The sequence below is a fragment of the Rutilus rutilus genome (genome assembly GCF_951802725.1).
Source record: "Rutilus rutilus genome assembly, chromosome: 10".
Classification (NCBI taxonomy): domain Eukaryota; kingdom Metazoa; phylum Chordata; class Actinopteri; order Cypriniformes; family Leuciscidae; genus Rutilus; species Rutilus rutilus.
In genome coordinates this window covers 37,293,124-37,307,431 of record NC_140215.1, presented here as the reverse complement: position 1 = coordinate 37,307,431, position 14,308 = coordinate 37,293,124, and the positions used below count along the sequence as shown (strand labels likewise).

The window sequence follows — 14,308 nt, the reverse complement described above, 5'->3', positions numbered from 1 at the left end:
AAAGCAAAAGCAAGAACCTGCAAGCAGATAATGGGAAACTTACCTGAAGAGAGGTCAAGTCCTGCTGCACCATTTGAGTTCACATCCGTTGACCTGTTTGGACCTCACTATGTGAAGGATGATGTCAAGAAGAGAGTAACTATGAAAGTATGGGGCGTCGAATTTTGCTGTATGTCCAGCCGAGCCATCCATGTCGAGCTAGCAAACACAGAAAGCTTTCTGCTTACCTACCAGAGGTTTGCCACTGTCCGAGGCCATCCCCGAAAAATCTGGTCTGACCCTGGTACGAACTTTGTCGGAGCAAGACCTGTCCTAAAAGAGATGTACACTTACCTGAATCAACAGAAGAACAAAGAGTCGCTTGAAGAGTATGCTGACAAAAATGAGACCACCTGGACGTGGAAAATCCTCCCGGCCGATTCACCTCATCGAAACGGGGCTGCCGAAGCTGCTGTCAGAGTCACTAAGAGAGCCATCCAAAGTCTTGGAAATGTAGAAGGCCTTACCTTTAGTGAGTTTCTGACTGTGCTCCAGCTAGCTGCCAATCTTGCTAATGAGAGACCCATCGACGCCAGAGTTCAGAGCCAAGAAGAGTGCATCCAGTACATCACGCCGAATAACCTGTTGCTTGGTCGAGCCACACAAAGTGGAGACTTCAAAACTGTCGACTACACCATTTATCCATTCGAGAGACTCAAAGAAGTACAAACTATAGTCAACAACTTCTGGAAGTCTTGGAGCCAACTCGCTGGTCCGAACCTGTTCATTTGAAGTAAGTGGCATACCGCTGAAAGGAACGTTGCCATTGGAGATATAGTTTGGCTCTGCGACCAGAATGCACTGAGAGGGCAGTTCAGACTTGCAAAAGTCATCGTCGTGAATCCTGATTCCAGAAGTGTTGTTCGAGATGTTTATGTGAGGGTCTCTCTAAGCTCCAGCATTTCGGTGAGAAATCCAAAACCTGGTGCCAGAGATCCTGAATCGAGTACCATTCTGCATCGGGACGTCCGGCGCCTTGTGGTCCTCGTACCGGTGGAAGATCAAGGCGGAGACCAGCCCACTTGAGAGGGCGATCTTTTCGGGCATTGCCACATAAAAGATCGAGTGGGAGGTGTCGCGCTAACCCGGTCGAGGTTGTCTCCCGTGTACCCGTCTTTTCCTTCTTTGTATGCCGCCTCTGCACGGCAGCCCGCACGTGACTGCGCGCACTCTGGTGCATGCTTGACCAGGTGAATTGAATTGGGGAAATTGGAAGCTGAAACACAGTTCACGAAATGCTTTCAAATACGCGCATTAGTCATTTGACTGAAATACGATGGACAAAGAGGACGGCAGAGGCACAAACGCATTCACTGTGAGGAACTGAGACTTTTGATCATGACGGGCTATTGGTAAGCTCACGTGGACTCTTGTTTCAATGGACTCTCATTTTGGATCCTTTGTTTGTTTGGTAGTTGATGTGTTAAATGTGTTAATGTTGCGGGTAAAGGTTTTAGAGTAATTGTTACTGCATGGCTTAAAGATGGCTTAAAGAGATATTAAATTGATAAGACCAAATGCTTAGATTGGTATGGTTCTATATGAAAAGTCTAGTAAAATTGAGCTGTGTTTCCTGAAAAATGCATTTCCTGTAAAATGTGTTTATATGGTTTTATTTTATTTTTTTATTTTATTTATTATTTAAAGGTTTTTCACCTGTTACTCCTGATCCTAATCCTGTTACATTGGTACCTGTTCAACTGGTCAAAATAAATATTTACTGAGTGAAATCCGAAGTCTGGTCCTTTTCAAGTGTGGGCACCTCACACAGTTAGAAAACACTTGACATTATCAAAAATTGACCTTTTTGGGACACAGTAAGTTTGGTCTGGATGGATCACCTTATTCATAATTATTGATAATCTGTTTGCTAAAATCTTTGAAAGAAGTTTATAGTCACTACACAGAAGTGAAACAGGTCTCCAGTTTTTGATCTCTGTGAGATCTCCTTTTTTGGGAAGGAGGGTCAGGACTGCTCTCCGGCAATTCAAAGGTAGAAGACCTTCGTCCAGACTACCATTGAGTACTTCTAAGAGATCCTCTCCTAAAACTTCCCAAAAACATTTATAGAAGTCTATTGGTATGCCATCAATTCCAGGCACCCTTCCGGATTCCATGCTCTGAACGGCCTTATGCAGTTCTCCCAGGCTAAGCACACCTGAAATCTCTGCATAAGCTTCATCAGACACCTGTGGTAAATCCTCAAAGAAGACACTCTCATTGATATTGTCTGATCCTAGTTCACTTCTGTACAGTTTCTCATAAAAACCAATTGCCCTCCTTCTAATCACTACAGGATTGGACAACATAATTCCTTCCTCAGATCGCAAAGCGTGAATGATCATTTTTTGCCCATTTTTCCTTTCAAGGTTAAAAAAATACTTTGAAGGTGCATCCATCTGATCAAGACTTACAAATCTTGACCGGACCAAAGCCCCCTGTGGTTTAACCCCTAAAAATTCTGCCAATTGATTCTAATTTTTTTTTTTTTTGAAAGAATTTTCAAATAACTTTGTTTTGTTGATTCTGCCAATTCCTGTATCTTAATTATGTCATTCTCTAAGTCTTTCATTGACTGATTTAAAACTTTGGTGCTGTTAAACTTGTACTTTGCCAAAATCCCACCATTTTTGTATTGATTGAAAAGATTTTTTTTTTTTTGTTCTGTAATCAGCCCAAAACAATTTAAAAGTATGTATAAAATCCTTATTATCTAACAAAGGTAAGTTAAAATGCCAGTAAGCACTTTTAGGCTTGACAGAATTCAAAATAAAAGAACATTGCACCATGCAATGATCTGAAAAACCAACAGGAAAAATACAACAATTTTTTAAAATACCAACATGATGCTTAAACACATAAAATCTATCCAATCTTGCCAGAGATAAGACATTATCACGTGCATGTGCCCAAGTATTGTCTTTTATCCTCATGATAAAACTTCCACGTCACTTAACTCATGCTTATTTATTATTTGAATGAGACGTTTTCTTGAAGGCATATGGGGTTCAATATGATTTCTGTCACAATTACTCACTGTACAATTAAAATCTCCTCCCAGAAATAAATAATCATTAGAAACATCTTGTAAAACAGAACATAATGTATCTAAAAACAACATCCTATCAATTGTTGAGTTGGGGACATACACACAAATAAAAACAAAATTATAATTCTCCATTTGTTCTGTCACTTTTAAAAGAAGTCTACCCTTCAAAAACTCTTTAACTTGATATAAACTTGGATTAAAGGTTTTTGCAAATAATATTGCTACTCCTCCACTTAACGTGGTGTTGTGGCTGAAAAAAGATAAACCTTCCCATTCCTTCATCCAATCATTAACATTGTTCATGTCACTATGCGTTTCCTGAATCAAAGTGACATCTATTTTTTTCTGCTTGATAACTTCATACAGCTCAGCTCTTTTTCTATAATCTCTAGCACCATTAACATTCAAGGAGGCAATCCGCACTTCAGCCATAATGAAATAAATAAACAAACAAAAAAACACAAGCAAAACCAGATTACTAATGTTCTTAGTCTTCATTTTCATTTAAATCTGTGCCAACTTTCCTCACAATCTTTTTCAAACGATAAACCTCCCTGTTTGAAAGGCACCCATCTGCTATTAGGCTTTTGGCTTTGTCATGGAACTGCATTAGATCAGGGAAATATTCCTTTACAATCACACCTCTTTTGTTTTTTGTGTTATTAAGAAAACGTTTTATGTCATCAACATCATAGCTTCTGTAAATACCTTCAGTCTGTGACAACACTGTACTTGAGTCAGACTTTTCACTTTCACGTTCTGACTCTTTCTGATCTTCAAACACTTCTCCTTTTTTAAAACACTTTGCATTACTGATCTTTTCCACATTTTTTCGTTTTGTTGGTACTTTGAACATCCTATTCTCTGCTTCTGTGTCAGACACATTATCTTCCCTCATGTTTTCTACATCACAGTTCAACAACCCAGTTTCTGCAGCTACAGAAGTCTCTGAAGTATTCCTACCTTCATTCACTGATTCCGTCGAGGTCGATCCAGCTTCCACAGGCCCTTCAGCAGATATTCCTTCCCCAGCAGATTTATCCACGGTCATCACTGCTTCAGCCAGACCGACCTCAGACGGTTTAACAGTAGTATCTTCAGTTGAACCTCTATCCTTACTACCTCCAGCTGCATTCTTGTCAGGACATGAACGGATTAAATGGCCCGATTTACCACATCCAAAGCACTTCATTCTGTCAGTAGTAACAAACACTACATATTCAAAATCATCCACACGGAAATTTAGTGCCAAGTCCAATTCTGCGTCATCTTTGATGATCATGAATGCAAATCTCCTAAATGAAACAATATGTTTCAATAAAGGAGATTCGCACCCGATCGTAATCTTCTTGATCGGCGAAACCAACTTTCCATAACGTGACAGCGCTTGTTTCAAAATATCATCACTGAGAAAACGGAGGGATATTTGATATTGTGACTTTTTGACGGTAACAACAGCGGTAAAACAGGTGTAAGTATTTCATCAATGATTATACCTCATGCAACCACCTCGTTTGCGTTTTCCACAGAGTTCAAAAAAAAATCACGGTCGCGCCATTCATTCTGGATGCGGAGAGAATGTTTTGATGGCCAACAATCTCTCCTACACCCAGACAGCAAGCCTCCACACTCGCCACGGATACAATCTTGACTCCGTGACGGCGTGTGAGGACATCAAGCCCAGTCCCAGCCTGAGCTGCCACGCTTTCTAAGAAAGCAAGCAGCACAAACAAACCACACACAAAATAGATACTAAATCAAATAAACAAACTTAGAAGTAAAAAAAGAGAAAATATATATAAGGAAAACACAAAAGAAAAAAACAAATACACACGCTCAAAGCTCGAGCTCTCACAAACGCCTGCGCATGCGCAGAGAGAGAGAGAGAGAGAGAGAGAGAGAGCGAGAGATAGAGAGAGAGAGAGAGAGAGAGAGAGAGAGAGAGAGAGAGAGAGAGAGAGAGAGAGAGAGAGAGAGAGAGAGAGAAAGCTTAACACCCTGTTATGTTTGTTAGGGTCATTATAATGACCTGTTTCCCTCATGGACAACAAATCAAAAATTCATTATCAGGGGAGAGTGTGGCTGAAAATGTAAAAATCAAAAGCAAAAACAAGGAGTGTATTTCTATCTCTGTTTGTTTTTCCCTTTTTAAGTGAACAGACAACGTGTCTAGCAAAACCATTTTGTAGTGTCTCTTCAGATCAAGTTGTTCAGGTGTCAAACCGGTGGTTACGGTGGCGAAAGGGAACATGTGACATTGTTTTATTGGCAGTGACAGCCGGGGAATGTAGTGTCGGTTCCAGACAGCAGCTAGAGCTCAATCAAAGCTATAAAACACAGATTACTCTGACAGACGCAGACACACACACACACACACCTATCAACCACACTCTTTGTCTTTGGCTTGCTTGGTCTCATGGTTATTGCATGTGATTTAACGGTTATGGGAGCCAAAGAAGAGAGAAAACGTAGGATAAAGAAAAGAGTGTTTCATAATATTTTTCACTTCCTTCTGCTTCCCAAAAGATTCCTGTTGGCCAAACGGCTCAGATAAATCTGATCACTCTTTACACAGAGCCTGTTGGTGTCTCTTTACATTCTGCTTAGCCGGGACTTGGTTTCTCACTCTGACCTTGTCCTCTGTCAAGAGCTTCTCCTGCTGATCATCTTAAACACAATGGCATGATTAATAATGAAGAAAGAGAGGAGAGAGAGATCCCACGGGAACATAGATGGGAGAGCACTTAAAAATAGTGTCAAATGCTAAAACGATAAGAGGTTAGGCTTTTAGGTTGAGCTATTTGTGCATGGAGGATTGCACTTGTCTTTGAGGAGTAAAAGCACAGGTGTCCTCAGTGAAACTGCAGGATAACTTTGCTTAGCTTATTTTCCAACTTAAGGTGCTCTAGAGGTCAACATCATTCATAAGTCGACACCATTGCTGAGTATTTTCTCCTTAAAACTGCAATGAACTAAAGACAGTCTCAAAAACACGGTTTGAAATCGCTGGTGTTTCTGACGTCACAAACTACCTTGTAACCAATCAGATCAACGTGTGATCGTCAACGATTGGATCTCTGAGCTGAGTGAGTGAGTGGAGGCGGGGCTCATTTGCATATTCATAGAACCACGCATACTAAATGAGGCAAGGGTTTACTATTTTAAGGCATGACAAAATTTCTTTTCAATGAAAATATTTTTAAATATGTAATTTTGGTGGTCAAAGATGATTTTCAATGGATAAAATCATTGACTACAGGGATACTAGATATGGATCTGACCTTCCTTTAGATGCTTTCTTCAACAATTGCTTTACAATATGCACTCCTTTTTCTGCCTTCCCATTAGACTGAGCATGATGGGGACTTGAGGTCACGTGTCTGAAATCATAGTGAGCAGCAAAGTCTTGAAATTCCTTTGAATTGTAACATGGGCCGTTGTAACTCACTACAACCAGAGGAATGCCATCACTGCATGAAAAGACTCAAATCCGGCAAAATACGGGCATGGTAAACTCCTGTGTAATTTGATGTTTGCCGGATGTATGTGGGAAAAAGCGGATCAGAGTAACATGGAACAGTATATTTCCAGATAAACCCGGAAACCTCACATATGCGGACATATACAGGAATCCGTGAAATTTCACGGACATATACAGCTGAAACACTGCTGGGTGTGAGAGGACTGACAACGGTTAGGTGTGAAGACCTTTCATATGTTAATGACTGACACTAAAGGTGCTGGCTGTTCTCAGAGGGAGGGGTGGCCAGGGAGGACTTCAGGGTTGAGAATTATCTCTGGATTACTATAGGCTACAGCAAACAAGCTTTTTGTACAGAAAAATAAATAAATTCTTAAGGACCTGAAACACAAAACCGACGTCAAAGAACTAGCAATGACTAAAGCCGACTCTAGGGTTGGCTCACGTCGCCTGTGTCAGGGCCTTAAAACCACTGCATGAAAAAAAGTCTCTTAATCAAATATTTTTTATAAAAACAGGACAAAATAAACACCCAGTCTGAACATATACGTTCACAAAAACATCTGAATATTTAATGAAATAAACAAAGGAATTTAATTAGTGCTGGGAAAAAATTAATCGCATCCAAAATAAAAGTTTGTGTTTGCATAATATATGTGTGTGTACTGTGTATAATTATTCTGTATGTATAAATACACACATATGCATGTATTTATTTAAGAAATATTTGCATGTATATACTGTATATACATTTATACATAATTTATATTATATATAAATATAAATAATTTAATAAAATAAAAAAAAATTAAAAATTAAAAATCTTAAATATATACATGCATATGTGTGTATTTATATATACAAAATAATTATACACAGTACACGCACATATATTATGCAAACACAAACTTTTATTTTGGATGCGATTAATCGCGATTAATTTTTTTCCCAGCAATAAATTTAATGGAACAAATAAAGAAAAATGAACCAAACATTTTTAGAATATCTCAAATTATATTGTGAAGTTTTACAAATTGCAGACAACAACAATTGTCACCTTTTTTACAATTGGCTTTTAGCTTGCTTAGTTGGGGACATTTAATTTAATATTCAACAATATTATTGATCTGCCTGCGTTGACACTATTATATGAGATCTGAACTGAGCTGGACGATGATATCACGGTTTTCTCCAAAGTGGCTATATATATACACATTTAAATGTATTTATTTATTTATACAACAAAATGAATCACCACTGAACTGACTTAAGCTGGACTGTGAAGCTATTTTCTTCTGGAAACAAACTGTCTTGCATTACTTTCCTGTTATCTCTGTAAAGCTACTTTGAAACAATCTGTATTGTAAAAAGCGCTGTATAAATAAAGGTGACTTGATATTTATTAAAAAGGTAGAAGGAACCTGAGCTTTTCTACTCCACTGAATTGAAGACCGAGGTTACTACAGTTAAAATCTCTTGCTGATTTAATCCACCTTTAAACTATTAATGTCTATGAACAAATATGTATTTTTATGTTTGTGTGCCTCAGCATTTCTGAGTGAACACCGCTGGTTTACTCACTATTTTAAAGTGTACTGTCGATCACGTGATATGACGTCATGACGTGCAGCTGACGTTACCTGAAAAATCTGTCCAAGATGGCTACCCTCTCGAGCGACGTGTATCAAGAATGAAACAACTTGTAAGTAAACCAAAACACTTCAAAACTACTTTGCTTGTTGTAATATTGTAAGAATATCATATTACACGTGATATTTGACTGTTGGACGAGGCTAATTTTAAAGTTGCAAGCGCGGTGCCGCGGGCGCGATTGCCGTCAGTCCGCCTGCTAGTTACAGATAATATCCTGTGTACTGTTAATGTCGTGGCAGGGCAATAATGTTAACGTTAGTCAATACCTCTTTTCAGCAAGCGATAGTCCTTCTGTTTTTGAGTGTGTTGCTGCTGTTTGTGTTAAGCGCCCTGCTCTGGCAAGTTCAATGTGATATCTACATGCACCCAAATGAGCTAGTGGCTAACGTTTAGCAGTTACATTAACTTTTACTCAAACAAAGTTAAGGTTATGGACATAATAGTTACCGAATGAACTATGCAAGTTTTTATTAAACCCTTTACAAACGTCTTTTCATTATAGGTTTAAGTGGAAGGAGTGCAGTGAGCATCCCCAAAATCAAGGTGACTCAAATGTTAATTTAGGCTGTAACTATTTTTGACCATTTCTTTTATTTGGAGCCTAATTCATTAGCATCAATCAAACGTCTCTTAAAAATTAAATATCTTGCTGTCTGTTTTTGTGTGCATGTGCAGACCTACATTGTCACCAGAGAGCAACTTTATCGGTAAGTTACATTAAGTTGAAATTTTGTATCATTAATTTGTAAAGAGGTTTCATATTGATTGTTTTATCTGTGCAGGTGAAGGACTTCTTGGGGAAATGGCCGGCTCTTCGGATTGAATCACAGGTAAAACAGACTCACTTCTCTTTTCTGCCACTCTTCACACATATTTCACTGCCAAATTTTTTATATGTATCACATTCAAGTGGAACAGCAAATGCCACTATTCACTGTGTGTAAGAACTATCATTTTGCATGTGACCATGTTGCTCAACAATGTATTTTAACGGAACATGTTGCATCACAAATGTGTTTTCTGTTGCAAATCGAGTATTAGTCTTTTTATATAATTATTTTTGTTTGTTTTTGTAGCTTTGTGCTAAGTTCCAACGCATCACAAACGTCAACATACGGAACCAGTTCTATGCTGTGCTTGACCAACACACACCTGCACTGGTGGCCTTGTATAGGCAGAAGGCGGCACGAACCGGTAAGATATCAGAGGCGCTGAGTGACATCTTAAAGACTTATGAACAGATATGTTTTGTCTCTTATGTTTACTGTGATGGCCAACTTATTCAAACTGAAAATTCAGTTTTGTGGTTCTTGCAGATTGTGAATCCATTTAAACGCTTTTTAATTTCAAACTTTACAGGAATCCGTAAAGCGCCTCCATAATTCAGAGAACAACCCACACAAATACGATCCACAAACCGGGTAAGACTGCGTATTGTATACTGTAAATGTTAGTTTAATCTACTACTATATGGATTTGAAATACTAAAACTGAATTTCATTAATGATGCCTGCAACTTTTCCCCCCAGAATAAATTCATCACATAACCTGGCTGTGACCACTTACCTCTTCGAAGAATTAAGGACAACTTTTACAGACGTTGACCCTGAATGTGCAAAAGGTAATCTTAAAGATGTTGTAATCATTTTAATGTCCTCTGTTTTACTTAGTTTTATTGGCATTACATTTATTTATGATTTATTTAACAGGTTGCAAGACGTATTTTGAGACTTTGCAGAGGAAGTATTCTTTGGCTCAGCCTGAAAAGGCCCAGAAAAGAAACACTATGAAGAACACTGCAAAGAACCGTCAACGAAAGAGATGGGTAAGTTAAGAAACTGGTTAAGCAGTTTTTTTAGTTTTTGTTTTTCAGAATGTAACTATCCTCCCCTCTGTGTTTTAGTGGTTAAATTACTGTTATGTTTTGCAGATGCTGGAGACCATGTCCAGTGTTGTACAAACCAACACAGAAAGGGAACTGTGGAAGACTGCAACAATAGAACTGATGTCTGATGAAGATGCTATTGTTGATGGAAGGCCAGTGTGGATGCTGAGGTCTCCACCAAACAGAACCACAGAGTTATCTGCTCTCTGCCAGGTACTACAAACCAGACTAGAGGCTGACCCACGCTACGTCACACCACCAGTGCATCATGGCACTTTGAAAAAATGAATATTTACATATACACTTTAATTTCTATATTTATTTATTGATCTCGTTTTATATTGTATACTTTGTATATTTGTTCCTTTTTGATGTGCATGTTGCTGATCTCCACGTTTTGTATTTTATTCCTTTACACCTTTGTTAACATTTCTTTTTCCCCATTCATTTTAATGTATGTTTATAATGTTCTTTGGAATGTTCATGTTATATTTGTTTTTGTTCCTTTACATTTTCATCCCCTCAAATATTTGTGTTCCCCCATTCCTTTTTAATGCTTGTTTATAATGCTCTTTGTAATGTTTTATTTACCTTAATAAAAATGTCAGACTTTCTCATTGTTCTTTGTGTGTGTTTTTAAAATTATATTTGAATGTATTAAAATTGGGGTAAGGGGGGTTTAGTGTATACTGAGCAATATCTGCATAGCTGGCCTATAACCAATCAAATCACTGTGCAATAAGGCCTAGGGTGGGTTATGTTCTAAAAGTAACCAATCAAATCACTTTCCTGGGTTTTCAATGTGTCCTGTCCTCCAATAGTGGTCTGGGTAATGGGAGTGGTTTTAAAAGAAAAGGACCAATGGGGGGGGGGGAGGCCAAAAGGTGCACAAAGGTGTGAAAATGTTCTCTTGAAAAATCCTTTGAGGGATTACTTGCCATGGCAACAAATGGCTGTAGCACGGGAGTATACGTCCACAACATACATCCGATTTGGTATCATTTCGGATGTATACGGACATATACAGACCCATGGAATTTGAGCTATCCGGCCAGTATACTCCTGGATTCTTCCGAATTTCAGCAGTGTATACAGGAGTATACTGGTCCGGATACACCTCTTTTCATGCAGTGCATGCCTGGCAAAAATCGACTTCATCTGCTGTATCACACATGTACTTGAGGAATTAGACAGCAGGGCTATTTCTGGAAAATTTGAAAAATAATCCACTACCAGCAAATACTCTTTACCATGGAAATGAAACAGATCAGAACCTACTTTCTGCCAAGGCTGCTGAGGTAAGTCTGTTGGGATCATTGGTTCTCTTGCTTGCTTGTTTTGATGCTTCAGACAAACTTCACAAGTACTGACCATTTTTTCAATGTCAGAATTTATTGCAGGCCAATAGACTGAATCCCTGGATCTCCTCTTGCATTTTTCCATTCCAAGATGTACATGTATCTTGGAAAGCATCTCTTTTCTCAGCGATTGTTGAACAACTATTCTGTCCCGTCTCAGAAGAATGCCATCTGCCACACTGAGCTCATCTCTAACATTGTAGAATTGCGAGCAGGAACTTTTGACCCATACATTGTTCAGATTTTCAATTACAGCCTGGAGAACGTCTCGGGTTACGTATGTAACCCTCGTTCCCTGAGTAGGGAACGAGACGCTGCATCGATACTCGATACTCGATACTTTGGGGAATGCCCTCGGCATGACGCGTCTGAAGTCTGTAATGGAACTATTCCAATCTTGATTGGTGCTCGTCACTCGTGACGTTGCATGTGACGGTGATCCGGAAGCTATAAAAGGGCAACGGAACATAGCCGTATCAGCTTTTAAAGGGTCGAAGCAAGTCGTTCTCAGGAGCACGAAAAGTGTGGCCGAGAGATGCAGCGTCTCGTTCCCTACTCAGGGAACGAGGGTTACATACGTAACCCGAGACGTTCCCTTTCGTAAAGGGAACTCCCGCTGCATCGATACTCGATACTTTGGGGAACGAATACCCACGCCGCCACACTGAGAGACCCTGCCCTGGTGTGAAGCAATCTGGCACACTCAAGACATGAGAACTTGTGAACCTGGTGTAGAGGACAGATCCAGACTGTAATGTTTGATGAAGGTGTGTGGGGAGGCCCAGCCAGCGGCATCACAGACCTCTTGAAGAGAAACCCCTGCTAGCAAGGCTCTAGAGGATGCCACTCCTCTGGTTGAGTGAGCTTTTATCAGGAGAGGTGAAGGCAGATTGCGCACCTCGTAAGCTGAAGAAATAGCCTCTACTATCCACTTGCTAATAGTCTGCTTGGAGACCGGGGAGCCCTTCTTGGATAACCCAAAACACACAAACAGCTGGTCCGACTTCCTCCAGCCCGAGGTCCTATGTACATAGGCCTCAAGAGCTCGGACCGGGCATAACAAGTGTAACTTAGCTTGATCAGCCGACACATGCGGTGGAGGATGAAAGGCCGGAAGGATTATAGACCGTGCCACATTTGTGGGCACCTTAGGCACGTAGCCAGGTCTAGGGTGGAGAATGGCTCTCACTCTGCCAGGAGAGAACTCGAGGCAAGAGGGAGCCACAGATAGCGCCTGCAGGTCGCCAACTCGTTTCAGGGAAGTAATAGCGAGCAGGAAGGCTACCTTAAAGGATAAAAATTTCTCAGACACCTTATCCAGGGGTTCGAAGGGTGCCAGGGATAAACCTTCGAGGACCACTGCCAGGTCCCACGTGGGGACCCTAGGCTGGATAGCAGGCCTCATCCTCCTGGCTCCACGAAGGAAACGAATTATGAGTGGGTGTGTCCCCAGCGTGCCCACCCCTAAAGGCGTGTGGAAGGCTGATATAGCCGCCACATAGACCTTAAGCGTGGACGGGGAGAGCCCGTCAGAGAAACGATTCTGGAGGAACTCCAGTACTGAAGCCACTGGGCAGTTAACTGGGTCCAACTGATGTTCTCTGCACCATAAAATAAAAATTTTCCATTTAAATGCATAAAGTTTCCTCGTGGAGGGGGCTCTAGAGTTTACAATGGTCTCAACAACCTCGGTTGAGAGACCAGAATTTATGAATTGGTCCCCCTCAGGGGCCAATCCAGTAGCTTCCTGGGCTACCGCCAAGGGTGAAATATCATGACCTTGGGTTGAAGAGGGAGGACCATCCTGATCCGGATTCACCGCGGAAGGCCTGCCAGAAGGGCCCAGATGTTTGGAAGCCATATTTGGGCCTGTCATTACAGGGCCACTAAGAGTAAGCTGATCCCGTACTGCTGAACCCTCTTGTACTCTAGAACCCCCGGGGGCAGAACAATCGGGGAAAGTATACACAGACATGGCCTCAACCATGTCTGTATCATGATATCCAAACCCAGCAGAGCTGGAAGAGCATGGGAGAGGTGGCGCAGAAGGTGGCCGTCCACATAAAGGGGAAACAGGAGCACCTCTGACAAACCGACCTCCATCCCAGCTAAAGCCAACTTGGGGTGGAGTTCGAAATCCCCGGGCTGCAGCCCCTGCCTCGACAGGATGACTGCCCCCTCTTTGATCAGAGAGACCATCGACATAGTGTCTGTCAAAAATAGAACCTAATGGTCTCTCTGAAATTTCCTCAGACCCTGTGTTTCCAACACAGGTACTAGGAGCAGGAACCATAACTTCCTCCCCATGATCAGAAAACGAAGGCATGTGCGCGTAACTCTGGTCATGCGGAGTGGGTTCCCTCTCGGGGAAAACCCATTGGTCCTGAGCCACTACTACAGGGCCCCCATGTACAGCAGGCCAAAGAATAGTATGTTGAACACTGCTGCCAGCGAGCTGACTCTTTAATAAGGTCACGTAGTGGTGGCCTGGCCTAGCTTGATATTCATGACTATGGTAAGGAAGATGAATGTCTGAGCTGGAGACAATTGTGCCTGCATCATGACTATAACCTACACCGCCCCCAGGAATCGGTTTCTCTGAAGAGGCACTGGTGATTTTTCCTAGACTCTGAGCCATATTCCCTAGCACCTCACGAGACTCGGAACAACACCTCGGTGTTGAACCGTCTGCTCTAGTAGTCAATGGACAGGAATGAGGATGCCCTGAAGACTCCATGGAGCTAGGACAGTGACCATGCATTCCGAGGAGGTGCGGGGATACAATACTAGGCCGAATGGAAGAATCCGGAACTGATGTGCTTTTCCCCCAAAAGCAGATCTCG

The 14,308-nt window shown here is 41.0% G+C and overlaps 2 protein-coding genes across 7 annotated transcripts in view; one reads left to right on the top strand and one right to left on the bottom strand.

Annotated features, from left to right (window-relative positions):
• The window catches only part of marco (macrophage receptor with collagenous structure), a 444,814-nt gene that overhangs the window by 380,511 nt on the left and 49,995 nt on the right, over positions 1 to 14,308 (bottom strand). The gene's annotated exons all lie outside the window — the stretch shown is intronic.
• Positions 7,621 to 10,395, top strand: LOC311298887 (uncharacterized protein C14orf93 homolog; the record flags this gene model as incomplete). Its single annotated transcript, XM_084422215.1, has 9 exons — positions 7,621 to 8,271; positions 8,725 to 8,765; positions 8,898 to 8,929; positions 9,005 to 9,052; positions 9,299 to 9,416; positions 9,582 to 9,643; positions 9,752 to 9,843; positions 9,932 to 10,047; positions 10,153 to 10,395. Exons 5-9 carry the CDS (start codon positions 9,351 to 9,353, stop codon positions 10,393 to 10,395), a joined length of 579 nt encoding a protein of 192 aa, XP_084278341.1. The 5' UTR covers positions 7,621 to 8,271; positions 8,725 to 8,765; positions 8,898 to 8,929; positions 9,005 to 9,052; positions 9,299 to 9,350.